The sequence below is a fragment of the Haliotis cracherodii genome, unplaced genomic scaffold (assembly GCF_022045235.1).
Source record: "Haliotis cracherodii isolate W230 unplaced genomic scaffold, xgHalCrac1.p SCAF_18, whole genome shotgun sequence".
Lineage (NCBI taxonomy): Eukaryota > Metazoa > Mollusca > Gastropoda > Lepetellida > Haliotidae > Haliotis > Haliotis cracherodii.
This window is the reverse complement of record NW_027266273.1, coordinates 12,765,260-12,787,940: the sequence shown is the minus strand read 5'-3', so window position 1 is coordinate 12,787,940 and position 22,681 is coordinate 12,765,260. Positions and strand designations below refer to the sequence as shown.

The 22,681-nt window shown below is 42.3% G+C and overlaps 1 protein-coding gene across 1 annotated transcript; it reads left to right on the top strand.

Annotated features, from left to right (window-relative positions):
- Window positions 1–432: 432 nt before the first annotated feature.
- Window positions 433–18,295, top strand: LOC139465273 (solute carrier family 49 member 4 homolog). The gene is made up of 11 exons (XM_071246950.1): window positions 433–810; window positions 2,016–2,106; window positions 5,793–5,956; window positions 8,610–8,673; window positions 12,286–12,380; window positions 13,617–13,746; window positions 14,575–14,683; window positions 15,398–15,465; window positions 16,365–16,483; window positions 16,631–16,813; window positions 17,639–18,295. The coding sequence occupies exons 1-11, from the start codon at window positions 468–470 to the stop codon at window positions 17,803–17,805; spliced, it is 1,533 nt and encodes a 510-aa protein (XP_071103051.1). The 5' UTR covers window positions 433–467; the 3' UTR covers window positions 17,806–18,295.
- Window positions 18,296–22,681: the final 4,386 nt, after the last annotated feature.

The window sequence follows — 22,681 nt, the reverse complement described above, 5'->3', positions numbered from 1 at the left end:
CTTAAAGGTCAAGTGACTGGTTAGCAGGTATACCAAGAAGCTAAATTGGCCTTAAGAGTCGACACTTAACTATGTCGCCATCTGGTAGTTTTATATGAGAGTTGTAGTTGTCCGGCTACACGAGGCTACGCTTGAAACATTCATTCCGTATCTCTTGGGGAGACAATAATCTGCTATAAACACAGCTTTTAATATTGTCGTCATCACGCCTCAAACATGAAATACGATATTCGAAAGTAGCCGAAGAATCGTTGTCATCTCTAGTTAATAAACACCTTCATTACTTATCATGAATACTTGAAGGAAACACAACAACCTAATGATACACGTTACACATGTATGATATCATCGATTGAAACCATCGACGCCTCTGTGTGTCCGCAAGCCCACATAGTAATTATTGCAACAGCTTGCGAAGCAAAATGAGTTGGGGTAAGATGCAGACACACGCGACATGAAGGTACAGCATGGCGGATACTAAACCTCACCTGAAATCTCAAACCTCGGAAGAAACTAAAGAGTGTGACCTAAGCAAAGACGCTCCTAGCAAATCGTCCCCCAAGGAAGACAGTTCCTTGTTGGATCCTACGAGGGAAATCAAGTCCTACAAACGCCGGTGGTATGTTCTTGGCGTCTTTGCCTATGCTGCTCTTCTTCAGGCAGTGGTATGGAACACTTTCGGACCTATTGCTCAATCCGCTAAGGCTGTGTTCGGGTGGACGGATGCCAATATAGCACTGTTTTACAATGGTGGGAATATTGGCTATATGTTTTTCATGATTCCCGTGGCTTGGCTGATGGACGTGAAAGGTATGTACCTGTCCGTATATTTTATTTGAGAGCGCCTCTAACGAATGGGTAAATAACACTAGCTGCTTGTTGATACAAATGAATAGCTCTTTTATATTGCACAAAAGGATAGAGTTGATTTTAGTTTATAAAATATAACGAGGTTTGATCAGTTGTGTGAGAATTTTAAATAGATTATGGATTGTGATCTATGTACAGATGTTGGATATATTTTATATTTTTCTAAAAGATTAACAAAAATATCATTTCTACTCATAATTCAAATATCCACATGTAATTTTATCAATTTGAAAGAGTGAGCATTAACAGAATTGTAATATATTTATCTACACGCTAGATTAGTCTGATCATAAACTGTTGACTGAATTTAATGAAGTTAGTTTAGTAGTCTGGTATTTATTTTTGTACAGCTGCCTGTGAAATGATTTAAGTTTCCGTCCCTACAGAAACATCAATTCTGTCTTTTGGGTTAATATTTGTAAAACTGTATCGAAAAACAGCTTTGAGATACTCGGAAGTGGACATTGGTTTTTATTCTTGCAATATCACAGACCCGTGAAGATCCGGAGGAGAAATAGTTTGGTGTTGAATAATAATAACAAGAAGAAACAAGCAACGTTCATACAGTTCCAAGTTTTTTTTGTTTTTTTTAACGCCGCACTCAGAAATACTCCAGCTTGACAGAACAAAAGGTCTTCAGCAACCCATGCTTGTCGTAAAAGGCTACTAACAGGATCGGGTGGTCAGGCTCGCTGACTTGGGTGATGCGTATCATCGTATCCCAATTGCGTGGATCGATGCCCATGATGTCAATCACTGGATTGTCTGGTCCAGACTCGATTATTTATAGACAGCCGTCATATAGCTGGAATATTGCTTAGTGCGGCGTTAAACAACAAACAACCAACCACAATACCACAACGAAACAAACCTGCTAAGATTAATGTACCTGATAATGATTATTTAAAATTGTCTCACGCTCAGGCAGATATTGAACAGGGGAACTATACGAACTATACTGGGCCCTGTTCCACAAACCGATCGCTTCGACTTTCATAAGTCAGTGTTAGAGCATGGGAGTTACAGCAATCCTAACTAAGATCGCTTTGTGGATCGACACCCAGGTGTTATTAGAAGGTGTCATTTATATCCTTCGTAACCATCAGAACTTGACTCTCGTGGTATGTTATTCTTTCCATGTGTAGGCTTGAGGACGTCGATGTTGGCGTGCGCTGTACTGATGGTGGTGGCGACGTCAATAAGGTGCATCACGAGTACACCAGAGCCAGCAACATGGTCAGTAGTAAACGAACGCTTGTCCACTGAAGATGTGTTCATGTAAATAGTCGGAGCAAACATCAAGCATGTGTATCTTCTGTAAATATTTTATACATACGATTGTCCACTGAAGATGTGTTCAGGTAAATTGCCAGAGCAAACATCAAGCTTTTGTATATTCTGTAAATACTAGTTATTATCTATGGCATATAGATCAATACACAAAATTTCAATGTCGCACATAAACTTGATATGGAATCGAAGCTCGTGTAATATCGTATGTAACAGTTTGGCCTATATTTATAGAAAAAAAGCATTTCAGCGGATGGCTTCAATAATGCAGCTGTATAATATAGAGTCATACCCAATTTGTAAATACAGATTAAATTGTGAGAGGAACAACCAATAGCAGGTTACACAGGTCGAGGTTAGAAAGTCCGTTGACCAAACTACGGCAAATATCTTTGACGGTATGGTAATGCATTATACTATCAAGTGAACCTTAAGTCAAATAGCTTAAGGGTTAAGGAGGTAAGCACCAAATGTCCTTGAAATGAGAAAAAAAGATATAACAGCTTTATTTGTCTGCAAGGTTACACAACGTTCAGCCTTGGTCCAAGGGAGCCAAGGCATGCACACAGTGCATAAATGACCCGTGTAGATCCGTGAATATGCTTGTCGTAAAAGGCGATTAATGGAATCGGGTGGTCTAGCTCGCTGACTTGGATGATGCATGTCATCGTATCCCAATTGCTGTGGATCGATGCTCATGATGTCAATCACTGGATTGTCTGGTCCAGACTCGATTATTTACAGACCGACGTCATATAGCTGGAATATTTGCTGAGTGTGGCGTTAAACAACAAACAACTAACCAACCAATGCATAAATATATGTAGAATGAAACAATTTCCAACTGCTTACATTCAAAATACCATTTTCACAACTTTCTAAAGGAACCGAATGTCTAAAGTCCATGATCTAGTTTTATTAAGATTAATCCTCATACCTGCATCTGTAATGCTGTGTCACCAAACATCATCCACAAACAACAAACATCGCAAACAACAAACATCTGTAAACAACAAAGCATGAACATTATTTGCATGGTCACTAACATTAATACCTATTCAACCTTCAGTTTGTAAAACTGTAAGAAGCTTATTAATGAAGGTACTGGAAAGCTGTGGACCTAACATACAGCCTTGACGGATACCCAGGTTACACTTAACATTTGAAGAAAGGTCATATGCAGTACTAATACATACTGTAAGTTAGAATATATTGAAACAATAACATACAATCTGTCAGTTCTGTCAAATAGAACTTGATGATGGACTGTATCGAGTGAGTGAGTATTGTTTTACGCCATTTTTAGCAATAGTCCAGCAATATCACAGCGGGGGACACTAGAAATGGGTTTCACACAATGTACCCATGTCGGGAATCGAACCCGGGCCCTGGCGTCACGTGCGAACGCTTTAACCACTAGGTTATCCCGTCGCACCTACTGTATCGAACTCCTTGGCAACATCAATAAATACACAGTAGAATCTACCTCTTTTCTTATGTGCATATGTCTGCATGATAGCATTCATGGCAAAAATACGGTCAATTTTAATGTGGTAAATGTTCAGCTCAATTAAGAGCCCCAATCGGATGGTCATGCAGACAAACAGAAGCCAATTTGGTTAATTTGCAAGCAATACCGTGATCAGCAATGTTAATGCGATGTTCCGGAAGGTCAGACTTTGTTTTGGTGTCTATGGAGCATTAAGTGTCTCCAATGTATTTGTCTCTCACAGTACCATGTCATCTCATACATACATGAGTAGGGCTTTCACCATTGGCATGTAGGATGTTTCTAAGTGTCTCGTAGGAGGTGAATGTCACATTATGTTGGCTATTTTCTTCGAGAAACATGGTCAAATATACTTAATAAACATTCTTGGCTCTGGTTTATTATATGTAATATAGGTTCCGGTATATATGTTTTCTCTTAATTCTGGGGAATATATACTCTAGGTTCTTGTCTTCTGTAATCAGGGTTCTTGTATGGAGCAATCACGAAGCTAATTATAGAAATATAAACACGATAGCTTTCACGTGTAATTTGATTTTTAGCACCAACCTTAAAACATTTTTTGTTGCTAAAATGTAAAAATCTGTTATAGGAAAATAGTACATATACGCAGCTGGTCACCCGTGAACATCCGGGATAGTATAGGTCTTCAATAACCCATGATTGCTGTAAAAGGCGACTGTTCTTGTCGTAAGAGGCGACTAACGGGATCGGGTGGTCAGGCTCACTGACGTGGTTGGTGCATGTCATCGTATCCCACTTGCTTAGACCGATACTCATGATGTCAATTACTGGATTGTCTGGTCCAGATTATTTACAGACCGCCGTCAAGTACGTGGTATATTGCTGAGTGCGGCGGCAAACAATAAACAAAAAATGTAGCAGCTGATCAGGCCATTGCATCCCAAACATCGTATGACAAAATGCAAATAACAATGGAAATGCTTATTCTTCACATTGATGAGTGCTGGTAATATAGGCTCACAACATCTGGGTTGTTGTGTGACGGTTACGCCGAGGCGAATACCAACTGTCTGGACCCAGTGAGTATCAGATCCATTGTCGAGAACCACTCTTGCATTCAAGGGTATATTAAATCGTTTTTAGTCATCAATACATACATCTATTTGCAGGCAAATTCCGCCTATGTTTATGCACATAGTTATATCTGTATAATAACAGCAAGGAAAACTGAATTGATATGCTCAATTTACTTTCCATTTATATGTTTTCGTTGGAGGCAAACAGAATGTAATGTAAACAAGCGTCAAACAGAAGCAACAACATGTGTCGCCCCAGCACAATAATCCGTAGGTGTGATATAGACGAGCGCCGGCTGTCATCACCGCGTGAGGCGTTTTTCTATAGCTCTAAATAAAAAGTTGTTTTTAAATAATTATCCTTGTAAAATAAAGCTATAATATTAAAAATATCAATAATTGTTACTACTTGCACCTAAAAGACCGTACCGAAATATGAAGCGGGGTGTGAATAGAATTGGCCCAGGGGGCGTGACGAGGTCGAGCGAACGTGGGTACTCGGTGCATCTGTGACATACCGTAGTATTGACGCTGAAACCCACGCAAATAACGGATTTGTGTGTTATTGAAAGGTTCACGATCTTCTGCATTCTGACGTAAATACATATGAAACGATCATGCAATGCAAAAGGCTAACAAAATCCCGAAAATGTTTGAAAAAAATAATTTTTCCGTTCACGAGCTTCTGCAATCTGATATAAATACATATGACACGATTCAAAAATACTTTCTACGCCCAAAACAAGTCGTTTACGGCATGTGCTTCATATGCTGAAAAATAATGTGTTGTGGGCAAAAAGACTTGGAGTGGGCGTCATGAACATATTGTATGATTTGAGTTACTGACTGAAAATATTCTGTGTGATACAAAACCAGCCCCAGCCTCCCACCACCCATAACCAACGCCTCCTCCACCCCCAGCCCCCTAACCCCTACCTCCCCCCCCCCCCCCCCCCCTCATCTTTATTGAACACCTCAAAAATATTAGACAGTATGACTATATGCTACAGTTTTAGAAGTGTATATTTCTATGTAATGTATTAATGTGTTCGGTATGGTCTTCAATATATAAATCTTCTCAGGTTGATAAACATCGCAGCTGTTGTGAATGGCGTGGCTGGCACTGTGCCATTCGCCGGCCCCGCCCTCCTCTCCGCCACGTGGTTTCCCCCCAAACAGAGGGCCACTGCTACTGCCGTGTCAACTGTCTTCTTCTATTTGGGCATGTCTATCGGCTTCATTATTGGTGAGTTGGAATTACACGGTCCACAAAGCGATCTTAGCGCTGAGGTGATTGTAACTCCCATACTTTAACATATGCTTACAACAGTCGTAGCACTAAGGTGATCGTAACTCCCATACTTTAACATAGGCTTACAACAGTCGTAGCACTAAGGTGATCGTAACTCCCATACTTTAACATAGGCTTGCAACAGTCGTAGCGCTAAGGTGATCGTAACTCCCATACTTTAACATAGGCTTGCAACAGTCGTAGCGCTAAGGTGATCGTAACTCCCATTCTTTAACATAGGCTTGCAACAGTCGTAGCGCTAAGGTGATCGTAACTCCCATACTTTAGCATAGGCTTGCAACAGTCGTAGCGCTGAGGTGATCGTAACTCCCATACTTTAACATAGGCTTGCAACAGTCGTAGCGCTAAGGTGATCGTAACTCCCATACTTTAACATAGGCTTGCAACAGTCGTAGCGCTAAGGTGATCGTAACTCCCATACTTTAACATAGGCTTGCAACAGTCGTAGCGCTAAGGTGATCGTAACTCCCATTCTTTAACATAGGCTTGCAACTGTCGTAGCGCTAAGGTGATCGTAACTCCCATTCTTTAACATAGGCTTGCAACAGTCGTAGCGCTGAGGTGATCGTAACTCACATACTTTAACATATGCTTACAACAGTCGTAGCGCTAAGGTGATCGTAACTCCCATACTTTAACATAGGCTTACAACAGTCGTAGCGCTAAGGTGTTTGTAACTCACATACTTTAACATAGGCTTACGGACCCGTGATGATCCGGGGTAGAATTGATCTTCAGCAACCCATTCTTGCTGTAAAAGGCGACTATGTTTGTCGTAAGAGGCGACTAACGGGATCGGGTTGATGCATGTCATCGTATCCCAAATGCTGTGGATCGATGCTCATGATGTCATTCACTGGATTGTCTGGTCCAGACTCGTTTATTTACAGCCCGCCGTCATATAGCAGGAATATTGCTGAGTGTGACGTTAAACAACAAACAAACAAACAAAAAATAGGCTTACGACAGTCGAAGCACGAAGATTGCTTTGTGGTGCGGTCGTTTGTCAGGAACCTATGTTCAGCGGGACACAGAAAGTCCCATGTTACAACTACCAACAGAACGTCTTCTTAGTGGATAATTAACTTAAACGAATCATACTCATAGAAGCTTTTATAATACAATGCCGGACCAAAGAAAGTATACGCCCACGATAAGTGGCTAAAAATTAATCAAACTGGTTATTCGATGGTGATGTATTTGATACGAGTATCATAGATGTGTTTAGCATCTGAAGTTTGTGGTGTTTCAGCGATTGTTTTCGCCTAGTGACGTTTTAATAACGTTTGTATTTTTCGGGGCAAACCCAAGCTTATACTTTCCTCTGCCTGGTGGCGTATATCATCTGATGTTAGATACACGTACTCTTATGTACCGGCACTGAAGCCTGATGCCAGGCTCCAAGGTTACAGCCATTGGCATTGTGTAACCTCGACACCACTCTAGTCCCTCCGTTTGTCACTTCCCTGCCAGAAGCCGTTGGTTTGGATGTGACTTCCAGATTCATCGCGATTAAATATCCGTGTTATCTCGATAATATATAGGTGCTATCCTGATAATATATCCGTGTTATCTCAATAATATATCCGTGTGTTCCCGATGATATATCCGTGTTATCTCTATAATACATATTTTATCCGTGTTATCTCGATAATATATTCTTGTTATCCCGATAAAATATTCGTGTTATCACGATGATATATCCGTGTTATCTCAATAATATATTCGTGTTATCCCGATAATATATCTGTGTTATCCCGGTGATATACCCTCGTTATCCCGATGATATATCCGTATTGTTCCGATGATATATACGTGTTATCCCGACGATATATCCGTGTTCTTTGGACTAAACCTGTAGTGCAGACGTCACTTTGAGCTATCCTCTCACATGAAGCTGACGGACATTAAAGTGAGAAAATACTGGAAAAGGGGACTCCATGGTCCCACGTACCCACATACGAGTACCACATATACTCTCCTCCAATATGCAGTCGGGGGCACGGGTGGCCCAGTCGTCTAAGGCGCCGCGATTCGCTGTGCAGAGTTGCGTCCCTTGGGCACGCCAGAAACCTATGATTGTGGGTTCGAATCCCGGTTCGCCCCGATTATGTTTCTAGGTTTGTCAGCACCATACCCGTGCTCGTGGGTTTCACCGAAGTGGTAAACGTCTTAGACCTGCATCACTTCGGGCTTTCCTCCCACATTAAGCTGACACGCCACGATATAACTGGAATATTGTTAAAAGCGGCGTTAAGCCCAACTCACTCACTCACTCACTCAAATATGCAGTCTATCTATGGTTTCAAGCTGCCACGACTCGTGAAGAGTCCGGGTAGAATAGGTCTTCATCAGCCCATGCTTGTCGTAAGAGGCTCGCTGACTTGGTTGATGTACGTCATTGGTCCTATTTGAGTAGATCGATGCTCATGATATCAATCACTTAATTATCTGTCACAGATTCGAATACTTACAGGTAGCCGTCATATAGCTGTAATATTGCAGAGTACTACAAACAAACAAACTGTATTACATGTAATTAATTTTATTCCTATCCGATGATTAGATTTCCATCTGTTGATTGCAGGCCCCCTTTTGGTGCCAGAACCTGGCGGCTCGTTCTTGAGTGTGGACCAAATGGTTCCTCTGAAGTAAGATACGCTCGTTTGTGTTTGTATGTCTCGTGATAGTATCTTATAGTGTATTGACCGTAATGTATTTAGTAGATAAACATTGTGTTTTAAAACACTCGCAAATCTGAAAAGACGATGTTCAACGCCAAATATTTTTTTAAATTGAAGTTTACACGATATACGTCTTTTCAATTGAACGAGAGGTCGGTCACCTGACCGCAAATTGACGTTTATTTAAGGATTGACTTTCACTTTGTGTGAGTTCAGTGGAGTATGAACCTCCATAGAGTGAGGGCCAAATTGTATGAACGTCGGACCTTGTTCTTGAAATGACGTAAACACTGACGGACTACTTCCACATTTCTTGGGAAACCCCTAGGAATTCCCTAGCACGAATACATACAGAAGCGTTCTTTCTGATCATTTAGACCCTTTAAACTTGAACTCCGTTTTAGGATACATTGAGAAACGTCAGAAAGTTTGACTGCACGATCGTTCACGAATATCCTCCCTACGACCCTTCCTAGTGAACAGAACGAAGAAATGTACACCAAACTATGGTAGCATCGACTCGATTCGTGTCTTGGGTGACAATGACAGTCTACAGCAATCTATGAGTCTACCTTAGTGTCTATTTGACACATCTTTAATCACCTTTCAGTGATCGGACAATTGAACAATGATGACTACAACATGTAACTGACATAGGTTAATTTGCAACTTCCGAAATCTCTCCCGTCACGTTTATTGTGTCGGCCATATTGACGTTTAGTACTTGATGTAAACGTTTTATGACGCGCTGTCATTGTGACTGTCTTACTGAGGTAGTTCTGAACAGATCTTTTTCATCGTATGGTGATATTATTTGAATACATGTGTTGTGTATTTAGCAAGTTGTGCATCCATACGCTCATGTCACCTCTCTTATTGAGGAACTATTTTATTCCACGATATAGCTGGTTGTTTTATGTCTGTCAGTGGAAACATGAAGTCACACCTTCGAAATAAAATTGTGTATGAACTTGGCCTACATCTTGCGTATAGATCTTTGAGTGAGGGCCAAACATTGTATGTACGTCGTCGCAAGCTCCGACGTTCATACAATTTGGCCCTGACTCTATGAAGGTTCATACTCCAATGAACTCACACAAAGCGAAAGTCAATTCTTAAGCAAACTACAAACGTTTTCATTAATACTGTTAACACACCCTCTCTAGGTGAACTGTAAGAGTTTATGAGACGGACATGACGTTATCCTGGAATGGCGTGACGTCATTGTACAACGGATGACATCATAATAATGCTTCCGCAATAACTGATCCCGCCTGGTAGCAGAAGATGAACCCCAACTAAATCGAAGTTGTTCTTATAACTATTGATACTTCTTTATATTCATGCCGAATGGCATAGATTTATCTATTTCCTTTCAAACTTGGGATTGAGAAAAAGAACAACTCAACTGTTCAACGAAAGTATTCATACGCAGTGAAAACTGAGAATCTTTTTACCTGGATCCAATGCCATTTACTAAGGGTGAAACGATACACCGATATTCCGATGCATCGCGATACTTGACCCACGATACGATATACGATACACGTGGGCCCATTTATCGATACGCCACGATACGGAACGCAAATCTCAAGTAAAGCGTTTCCTCGCTATTGTGCCTTTCAATAAACCGCTAAATTGGTTATAGCGCGCGGTAACGCATGGCTCCCCAAAACGTACTTACATTTTTAATAAGCTCAGGTTTTACACCGACATGTTTTTCCCCATCTCAAAAAACATTATCAGCTGATCCCCGCAAGCACATAACACCGGAAATACCTGTCAGCAAATCCGAACTGAAGTACGCAATTAAATACCATTACTATACTATCTTGTTATTAAAACGTGTTCATTATATATCTGGACTTGTGTTTGTAATATATTTTATTATTTTTATTCAAAATTTCATTTAATATTTTTTTCATTAAGTTATGTGAAATCGTGTGTGAAGAGATACTGCAACCACGGTCAGATTACCGCTTTTGACGTATTGAAACGAACTTTAGTTGCTAGAGAATGGATACATATATTAAAAATGCCATACTTTGACTCTTTAAAAGTCATGTGTGTGGCAATTTGGCGAATATATGTCAACATAAGGTTTTCGCAATCGAAATACATGTAGCACGGGAAGTCCCTAGGGTGACTGATCAAATTGTTCCATACGTAAAAATGTATCACCGGTGGAGTACATTAATTATTTTCTGGTGTTTGAACTTTGAATTGTTTTTAAGGAAAGTTAGAGAAAGTTCCAACTTCAGTAGTCTTGTTATTATAAAATAATTTTGACTGTTCCAAAATCATGAAAGGTTCAATCTTGACATGCTTTAAGTCTTGTTTTATTTATCATTGCATATCGAGATACGTATCGTATCGTGACCAGAATATCGAGATGCGTATCGTATCGTGACCTTCCTGTATCGTTGCAGCCCTACCATTTACTTAAGAATTGACCTTCACTTTGTGTGAGTTCATTGGAGTATGAACCTGCATATAGTGAGGGCCAAACTGTATGAACGTTGGAGCTTGCGACGACGTTCACACAATGTTTGGCCCGCACTCTATGAAGGTTCATACTCTAATGAACTCACACAAAGTGAAAGTCAATTCTTATAATTTTTTATCACAATTTCTTTCCTCAAAGGACGTAGGCCAAGATCTAAACACAATGTTATTTAGTACGTGTGGCTTCATGTTTACACTGACAGCCAAACAACAACCAGCTATATCGCGGAATAAAATAGGTCCCCCTAAAGAGAGGTGACATGAGCGTATGGATGCAGAACTTGCTCTTCAGAAACATCTTACACATGTGTTCATATAATATCCCCATTAGATGAGAAAGGTCTGTAAAGAACTACCTCAGTAAGTCAGTCACAATGACAGCGCGTCGTAATACATAAATTACATCAAGTACAAGACGTCAAAATGGCCGACACGATAAACGTGACGGGAGGATTTCCGAAATTGTTAATGAACCTGTGGCGGTTACATGTGTTAGTCATAATTGATCAACTGACCGATTATTGAAAGTTGATTAAAGATGCGTCAAACAGACGCCAAGGTAAATTCGTAGATTGCTAGAGACGGTCACTGTCAGCCTAGACACAGATCGAGTCGATACTGACGATAGTTTGGATGTGCATTTTTTCGTTTGTTCATTAGGATGGGCCGTACCGAGGAAATTCGTGAACAATCATGCAGTCAAGCTCTCTTACGTTTCTCAATGTATACTGAAATGCTGAGACCAAAATAAAAGGTTCTAAATGATGAGAAATAATGCTAATGTATGTTTTCGTGCTAGGGAATTCCCAGGGGTTTCCCAAGGAATGTGGAAGTAGTCCGTCAGTGATTACGTCATTTCAAGAACACGGTCTCGTGAAAAACGTATGAATGTCAAATTGTGTCGTTCATACACTTATGAAAGTCAACTTCGCGGTCATGTGACCGACCTCTCGTCCAATGGAAAAGCTGTATATCGTGTAAACGTCAAATTAAAAAATTATAATGTTTTCATCCAATCAGACGACCATAACCTAAAAATAAAGTTAGATATGACTTTCATTCACTTGGCTACAGCACATCTCTCCAAAATGATGAAGCAGCCTACATCCACCCTTCAGCCACTGACATCACAGCGGAGAGAGACGGTATCATGAAGCTCATGTATGTAGGTGCGTATACACTCGGAGCACTGAGTCCGGGATACCTTGTATGTATGGAGATAGGGACAGTCAACAGTTTTGACCCCAAATTGATATTTTGTCTGGTCGGTGTGCCCTGCATGTATCGTTGCCTGTTTTTTTGCCCAGTTCTAGACGCCAAACTACCCCGCTAGCACCTCACGCCGTAGGGAGTGCACCTCTTACAAGATTATATGAGGATCGGTGGTCACAACGCCTGCCTGTATGAAGGTGATGTGTCACCAACAGGAAAATCGAAATCCCAGCTGTGACACGATGATGATGTATCATCGTGTGCCCAGTCCTGGATAGTTGACACGCTATTGATCCCTGATTTGTATGATATAGTCTTAGCTGCTCTGCTGATCGCTATTCACTGGACAGATACTACTGGTCAGTTGGCGTTCCGTTCCGTTCGCATCATCTATCACATGGCTGCATCCGACGTGTATGTCGATATATCACTCTGTGTGTGCTTCATGTCGGTGTCCCTTGAATGTCATTCTTTCTATGTCCCTTCTATGTCCAAGTCTCCAGCAAGTTCTACAGTGTAGGTGTACTGCCATACATTGGTTAGCAGGAACCCCCCCCCCCCCCCCCCCCCGACCCCCGAGTCTCCAGCAAGTTCTACAGTGTAGGTGTACTGCCATACATTGGTTAGCAGGACCCCACCCCACCCCACCCCCCACCCACCCACCCCCACCCCGACCCCCGAGCCTCCAGCAATTTCTACAGTGTAGGTGTACTGTCATACATTGGTTAGCAGGACCCCCACCCCCGAGTCCCCAACAGGCTCTACAGTGTAGGTGTACTAGGATCAGGTGGTTAGCGGGACTCAAAAGTACCGATTTTTTTACATCCTGTGAAAATCCGGGTTAGAATAGTTCTTCAGCCATGCTTGCCGTAAGAGACGACTAACGGGATCGGGTGGTAAGGCTCGCTGACTTGGTTAGTGCATGTCATCGTATCCCAATTACGTGATTTCAATCACTGGATTGTCTGGTCCAGTCGTGATTATTTACAGACCGCCGTCAGACTGCTGGAATATTGCTGAGTGCGGCGTTAAACAACAAATAAACAAACAAACATAAGTACTATTCGCGAACCAAAGCCATATTGTGGAAAAGTCCAATCTGACCCAATAAGAGATAAGATTTCTCACCTCCTGTCATACCTACAGAGTAAGTCTCACTCACTCACTCACTCACTCACTGTTTTTACCTTCAGAATGTGCGGCGTGTGTGCTGCTGCTGCTCCTGGTGGTGGTGTACTTCCCCGCCAAGCCCCCCTCTCCCCCCAGTCTCACAGCGTCCATGGAGAGGACAAACTACCTCCAGGGACTAAAGGGACTTTGCACGTGAGATGATGTTTACACTGCTTTGCTTTGAATTAAATGATGGATCGAGATTGATTATCAGCAATGTTTTGTGTCTCATATATTATAAATATTTTAAAAGCGCAAGATAATATTTCCGATTTTTGTAAACTCCAAAAGCCAAATGACGCAAGTAAAGCGCTGTTTTGTACGAAGACGTCAGCAGTTGAAATATAGGGACATCCAATTATTAGACCGAACGATATTCAGAAGAATACCCCGATACTCATGAGTGCAAGTGTGAATGAGTTGGGTTTTACGCCGCTTTTAACAGTATTCCAGTTATATCACGGCGTGTCAGCTTAATGTGGGAGGAAAACCCGAAGTGATGCAGGTCTCAGACGTTTACCACTTTGGTGAAACCCACGACCACGGGTATGGTTGCTGACAAACCTAAAAACATAATCGGGGCGAACCGGGATTTGAACACACAATCATAGGTTTCTGGCGTGCCCAAGGGACGCAACTCTGCACAGCGAATCACGGCGCCTGTGACGACTGGGCCACCCGTGCCCCCCGTAACGCAGGAAGTCCTAAGAAACGGTCTGCGTACGAAAACGTCTACTACCGATAGAGAACGAAATAGCGTCATGGAGCTTGAGGGATTTATATACAATTCCGCTACGATCACTGCCTCTCGTAAATGAAGGAGAATTGTATGTTTAAAGTAGATTTTAACGTTATTTACGGTCATAATTTTTTTTAAATAATAATGATAATTGATATATTTATGTGAGTAGATGACATATTTCTCAATCAGAGTGATCACGCTATGACCATACTAAACAAACGCACATATTTGGATTCCAGACACAGACGGTTCCTGTTGATTCTCGTCGCCTACAGTGTACCAGCAGGGGTCTACAATGTCTTTGTCGCAGTCCTTGACGTCAACCTCAACGGCTTAGGAATAACGCAGGTAGATATCGACCCACTTAGTGTATGAGTTGCTAAACCTGAATGGAAAAATAATAATTATTATTAACATGTTTTATAGATTAAAATGAAAATGCAGTAAAGGGAGCGCGTGTGATCCTGGCACTGTCAGGCTGGTTAGGCTCATCATCAGCTCAGGACCCTTGCCCCTTCTACTCACACACGCAGCCCAGACAACGAATAGGACTTCTCCCAGAAAGCGCTGCCTAGTCAAACCCACCCAGAACTTACCGGGGAATATGAAGGCCTAAAATAGGTCATTTGGGGATATAAACAACCAATATCTGTCAGATTTTCAAATCAAACCCCCAAATCACTTGACTGATTGAGTTCCACGAAGGCCTGACTCGAAACATTTTACGTGCGAATCATATAGGTGTCAAACCCCAAAGAACTTGTTTCATGGCGGAAACTGATTTAAGGAATCCTTTAAATAAGTTCAGCTTTAGGTATCTGTGTCCCATGGAATGTGCCGTTACGTTATGTTGACATATTTTTCAACCCAATTTTCTACATGATTCTGCGTTGCCAAACAGACATTATTACACATAAGTACTTGTGGTGACAAGTGCGTCCCAATATGCATGCTGAGTTACCTGCCCCTGATACGTTTCACGACAGCACATCAGCGTTCAGCCGGTTTCATAGTAACTGCTGTATAATATGCCGCATCTAACATCATACCTTACTTTTTCAGAATCATGCCGGTTGGATTGGGTTCTATGCCACGATTGGTGGTTGTTTTGCGGCGCTAATTATGTCCAGGTACACTCCAAACTTTTTCCAGGCGCACCCGTGATCAGAAACAAATATGTCCAGGTTAACACGAGACCAGTAACACGCTTATATCCAGGTTCATTCTCTTTCACTGCGATACTGAAAAAAACCAACCCGTAAATCTGAAAAGCGAAATCTATATGTCCACATTTACACATAAACGTCTCATTCACAACAGACAAGGAATCTTCCAGAGTCAAGGGTTTTAAATTACTTTTAAAGTCTAGTTTGGAGGTGTCGAGAGGTGAATGGGGTTTAACGTCGCGTTCAAGATTACTGCACTTATATAGCGACCTGTATGCACATGTGTGTCTGTGTGTGTGGCTGCTTGTAGTAGTCCGGACTGATGCCGATTTATAGTGCTAGCCCACTGAGATATCATACCGCAGTTTAACATGAAAACCCCACTCCGGCATAGTATACTGACTCCGAGCGCCACTCAAGTACCATCTTTTAACGCGGCCGGGGATCGAACCCCGGACCTTCCGCTCTCTGGGCGGACGCTCTACCACTAGACCACGGAGACGGTCTCTAGTTTGGAAACAAACTGGTCTTTCGTAGTCCGTTAACTCCTTTGCATCGGGAAAATGTGGACGTGGGGGCGCGACTGGCCTAGTCATCAAAGGCGCAGAATTCGCTGTTCAAAGTTGCCTCTCATAAAAGTGCCATAAAACTATGATCGTGGGTTCTAATCCTATATTCCCCCTGCTTCTAGGATTGTCAGCATCCTAGCCGTGCATGACGTCGGGTTTGCCTCCTGAAGTAAGCCAATATGCCGTGATGTAACTGGAATACTGTTGAAATCGGCTTTAAACCCAACTCACTCACTCACTCACTCACTCACTCACTCACTCACACACTCACTCACTCACTGTCCCTCCTTCCAGGATCGCCGACTTGCTGGTGTGCCACATGAAGTGTCTGTTGCTGATCCTCTTCCTGCTGGCTGCAGCATCCACTGTCTGGTTCGTCCTGCTGCGTCTGTCCTACCTCCCCTTCACTATGTGTAAGTTCGCCTTCAGACCACCATGACAGTCAGATAGAAATTTGTCAAAAAGTGTATCTTTAAGGCTTGTCGAATCTAAATTATAAATATACTCAAGCCATTCTAAGTTTTAGCTATCAGTTAGTAATGAGATATTTCTTCCACCAGTGTACATCTACACGTCGTCTATACTGGTTGGAGTGTTCATCAATGGTTCTATACCGCTGTTCTACGAGCTGGGCTGTGAGGCGTCCTATCCTATAGCTGAGGGGGTGACGGCCGGAATGCTCACCCTCATGTACAATTTGGCCGGAATCATCTTCCTGTCAGCCCTCATGATACCTAATATAGGTGAGCTACTCACTGTGTCCATTTACAATAAGCGCCATACCCGTGGTCGTGGGTTTCACCGAACTGGTACACGTCTGAGACCTGCATCACTTCGGGCTTTCCTCTCATATTAAGCTGACACGCCATGAAATAACTGGAATACTGTTAAAAGCGGCGTCAAACACCCAACTCACTCACTCACTCATTTACAATAAACTGTTTCAATAACATACTGTTAAATGTTCATATAATGAATGCCCAATGCGAAATGCTTAAGGGGGCACGGGTGGCCCAGTCGTCTAAGGCGCCGCAATTCGCTGTGCAGAGTTGCGTCCCTTGGGCACGCCAGAAACCTATGATTGTGTGTTCGAATCCCGGTTCGCCCCGATTATGTTTCTAGGTTTGTCAGCACCATACCCGTGCTCGTGGGTTTCAACGAAGTGGTAAACCTCTGAGACCTGCATCACTTCGGGCTTTCCTCTCCCATTAAGCTGACACGCCGTGATATAACTGGAATACTGTTAAAAGCGGTGTTAAACACAACTCACTCACTTACTCAATAAATTCTCAAGGAAATTCTTTAACTAACTAAGTAACATAACCAAATGTATATTTTGCGACATGACATCACAGGTTCTCAGTAACAGAAGATACCCTTTCGCTTTGCATGTGAGCATTTTGTTCATCTGGTTCGGTATGTGAACACATATTATCACCAAAATATAATTTCTCTATTTCCAGCTTCATAGATACAGCTACATCTTACATTAAACAATATTGATAATTTGTCCTTATATGATAATATGGGTCATGCTTCATCATAGATATTGTTATTCCATATTTCAGGTGTCATCTGGATGAACTGGTGTCTACTGGGGACAGTCATTTTCGCCATACCACTACTTCTAGTCTTCAGGGCTCATTATCCACGGGCCAACATCGACACAAAGGATATACGAGAACCATTACCCAATAGCAATGAACCAAAGACAGGCAGCACTGAAGCTAGGTGATGGACAGATGCCGTCTTTCATCGAATAGTCATGCATGGAGGAATACAGCTGTCGTTTAGTTTCCGCTGTCCCGCGCAAAATGATCGTGTTTATAAGAAAAGAAAGAACATATCAATTTATTCCAATTTATTAAGCTTACTGTGATTTACATTGTGTGATATTGTACGTGGCATTGCATATATTTAGGATCCCCTATTACCTCAGCAATACAAAGTAGGTCGAGTGCCCTAGACAACTCAAGACATGGCCACTCTGGAAGACTTCCTGGTAGACAGTCATATAGAACATGCTGTGAGATAAGGTGGTCCACCACACGCACACAGTCGTGATGCGGCAATACTACACTGGGGGGCGCCCAAGACAAGGGGGTAACTGTACTAGTATAGAGTAATCTCATGTTCACGTCTATGTGCCATCACTGTGTAAAAATGTATATAAGTATATCATTGTACTCATTCTTGAAAATACTTGCTCATGTTTACACCCTGTTCCCGTGGTGACATCATTCAGGCTAGTGTTTACACGATGTTCCTGTGAGGATATTATTCAGGCTAGTGTTTACACCATGTTCCTGTGAGGATATTATTCAGGCTAGTGTTTACACCATGTTCCTGTGAGGATATTATTCAGGCTAGTGTTTACACCATGTTCCCGTGGTGACATGATTCAGGCTAATGTTTACACCATGTATCTGTAAGATATTATTCAGGGTAGTGTTTACACCATGTTCCTATGGTGAAACGATTCAGGCTAGTGTTTACACCATGTTCCTATGGTGAAACGATTCAGGCTAGTGTTTACACCATGTTCCTGTGAGGATATTATTCAGGCTAGTGTTCACACCATGTTCCTGTGGTGAAATTATTCAGGCTAGTGTTTACACCATGTTCCCGTGGTGACATGATTCAGGCTAATGTTTACACCATGTTCCTGTGAGGATATTATTCAGGCTAGTGTTTACACCATGTTCCTATGGTGAAACGATTCAGGCTAGTGTTTACACCATGTTCCTGTGAGGATATTATTCAGGCTAGTGTTTACACCATGTTCCTGTGAGGATGTTATTCAGGCTAGTATTTACACCATGTTCCTGTGAGGATATTATTCAGGCTAGTGTTTACACCATGTTCCTGTGAGGATATTATTCAGGCTAGTGTTTACACCATGTTCCTGTGAGGATATTATTCAGGCTAGTGTTTACACCATGTTCCTATGGTGAATTGATTCAGGCTAGTGTTCACACCATGTTCCCGTGGTGGCATGATTCAGGCTAGTGTTCAGACTCGTATTGACACAACATTGCTCTGTCGAGAACAGTCAGGGTAGTGTTTGCACTACGTCCCTCTGACGGGAACATTTAGCGTAGTATTTGCACTACGTTGCTCTGGCGAAAACATTCAGGGAAGTGTTTGCTCTACGTCCCTCTGACGAAAACATTCAGGGTAGTGTTTGCTCTGCGTCCCTCTGACGGAAACATTCAGGGTAGTGTTTGCTCTACGTCCCTCTGACGGAAACATTCAGGGTAGTGTTTGCCCTTACCTCCCTCTGACGGAAACATTCAGGGTAGTGTTTGCTCTACGTCCCTCTGACGAAAACATTCAGGGTAGTGTTTGCTCTACGTCCCTCTGACGGAAACATCCAGGGTAGTGTTTGCTCTACGTCCCTCTGACGGGAACATTCAGGGTAGTGTTTGCTCTACGTCCCTCTGACGGGAACACTCAGGGTAGTGTTTGCTGTACGTCCCTCTGACGAAAACATTCAGGGTAGTGTTTGCTCTACGTCCCTCTGACGAAAACATTCAGGGTAGTGTTTGCTCTACCTCCCTCTGACGGAAACATTCAGGGTAGTGTTTGCTCTACGTCCCTCTGACGGAACCATTCAGGGTAGTGTTTGCTCTACGTCCCTCTGACGAAAACATTCAGGGTAGTGTTTGCTCTACGTCCCTCTGACGAAAACATTCAGGGTAGTGTTTGCTCTACCTCCCTCTGACGGAAACATTCAGGGTAGTGTTTGCTCTACGTCCCTCTGACGGAAACATTCAGGGTAGTGTTTGCTCTACGTTCCTCTGACGGAAACATTCAGTGTAGTGTTTGCACTGCGTCCCCCTGACGGAAACATTCAGGGTAGTGTTTGCTCTACGTCCCACTGACGGAAACATTCAGGGTAGTGTTTGCTCTACGTCCCTCTGACGGGAACATTCAGGGTAGTGTTTGCACGAAGTTTCTTTGTTACCATGGAATTGGGTGTCACTGTAATGGAAGAGGACGGAACGCGATGATGAATGCATGATGAAAGATATTGTGCCCCGATTTGTAACTCAGAGTCCTTGAAATTACAACCAGTCTCCACTGATCACTTCTTCAACAGCATATTTCTTATCAAATAGCTCACTATCGCAGATGATAAACTCATATAATATCATTTTTAAATGTATCATATATCATTTTATGTATCAAAATATCTATAGTAGTGTATATAAGTATATCATTGTACTCATTCTTGATAATACAGGCTTATGTTTACACCCCGATCCAGTGGTGAAATTATTCAGGCTAGTGTTTACATCCCGTTCCCACTGTTGAATGTTTCATGCTTGTATGTGCAGTGTGTTCCCGTGATGAAATGATTCAGGCTAGTGTTAGCACCTTGTTTTTCGTAAGGAAATGATTCAGGCTAGTGTTTACACAACATTGCTCTGCCAGGAACATTCAGGGTAGTATTTGCATTACATTCCTCTGACGGGAACATTCAGGGTGGTATTTGCACCACGTTCCTCTGACGGGAACATTCAGGGTAGTATTTGCACCACGTTCCTCTGACGAGAACATTCCGGGTAGTATTCGCACCACGTTCCTCTGACGGGGACATTCAGGGTAGTATTTGCACCACGTTCCTTTGACGGCAACATTCAGGATAGTATTTGCATTACATTCATCTGACGGGAACATTTAGCGTAGTATTTGCACTACGTCCCTCTGACGATAACATTCTGGTTAGTGTTTACTCTACCTCCCTCTGACGGAAACATTCAGGGTAGTGTTTGCTCTACGTCCCTCTGACGGAAACATTCAGGGTAGTGTTTGCTCTACCTCCCTCTGACGAAAACATTCAGGGTAGTGTTTACTCTACCTCCCTCTGACAGGAACACTCAGGGTAGTATTTGCACTACGTCCCTCTGACGATAACATTCTGGTTAGTGTTTACTCTACCTCCCTCTGACGGAAACATTCAGGGTAGTGTTTGCTCTACGTCCCTCTGACGGAAACATTCAGGGTAGTGTTTGCTCTACGTCCCTCTGACGAAAACATTCAGGGTAGTGTTTACTCTACCTCCCTCTGACGGGGACATTCAGGGTAGTGTTTACTCTACCTCCCTCTGACAGGGACATTCAGGGTAGTGTTTACTCTACCTGCCTCTGACGGGGACATTCAGGGTAGTATTTGCACTACATTGCTCTGACGATAACATTCTGGTTAGTTTTTGCTCTACCTCCCTCTGACAGGAACACTCAGGGTAGTATTTGCACTACGTCCCTCTGACGATAACATTCTGGTTAGTGTTTACTCTACCTCCCTCTGACGGAAACATTCAGGGTAGTGTTTGCTCTACGTCCCTCTGACGAAAACATTCAGGGTAGTGTTTACTCTACCTCCCTCTGACGGGAACACTCAGGGTAGTGTTTGCACTACGTTTCTATGTTACCATCGTCCTGGGAGGGGACCGAATGCCGATGATGAACGCATCATGAAAGGTATAGTGCCAAGTTTGGTTACTGAGAGTCTATGAAATTTTTGCAACCAGTCTCCACTGATCACTACTTCAACAGCATATTGCTTATCAAACAGCTTACTACCGTATATCATGTACCTGTACAATATCATTTTTAAACGTTCATTTAGGAATATATATATTTAATACCTGTAATATTTGTTTATGTATCAAAATATATTTTATTTATTTAAGCAGATATCTGCTTCTAATGTAATATAGGTATTATTATGGATCGGAATAAATAAAAAGAGCGGATAAGAATCCCAAAGTCCAAATTATTTTCGTGTATTGCTTTGAATACTATAAAATTTGTTCAGGATATATTCCACTAATATCATATCAGTATACTCCCGTGAAGATCCGGGTCAGAAGAGGTCTTCAGCAACCCATGATTGCTGTAAAAGGTGAATGTGCTTGTCGTAAGAGGCGACCAACGGGGTCTGGTGGTCAGGCTCGCTGACTTGGTTGATGCATGTCATCGTAACCCAATTGCATAGACCGATGCCAATGATGTCAATTACTGGATTGTCTGTAAAAAGTGACCACGCTAATATCATTCAGACAAATGCTCCCGTTCAGCATACAAGTTGCGGTCGATCTCAAAATCTATCACCTGCTGTCCATAGGTGTTAGTTGTATTCTCGTCCCGTGACGATCCAGGTTAGAACTGGTCTTCAGCATCACACGATTCAGAGGCGACTAATGGGATCGGGTGGTCAGGCTCGCTGACTTGGTTTATGCATGTCATCGGATGTCCAGTCTCGATTATTTACGGACCGCCGTCATTTAGCGGTAATATTGCTGAGTGCGGCGTTAAACAACAAGGAACCAAACAAAATCTTATCATTATAGCGAATCAGCTTGAAGTATGTCGCTCGTAAACTAAAAGAGCCCATTCAAAATTAATGTTATTATCTAATAACGCATAATAACTGATGCCATTGTATTGCATGATGTAATGTGTCTTACATTTTGTTTGCGAAAAGATGAAACTATGACACAGTCGCCAATTCCACTATATGTGAGTGAGTGAGTGAGTATGTTTTTACGCCGCTTTTAGCAATATTCCAGCAATATCACGGCTGGGGACACCAAATATGGGCTT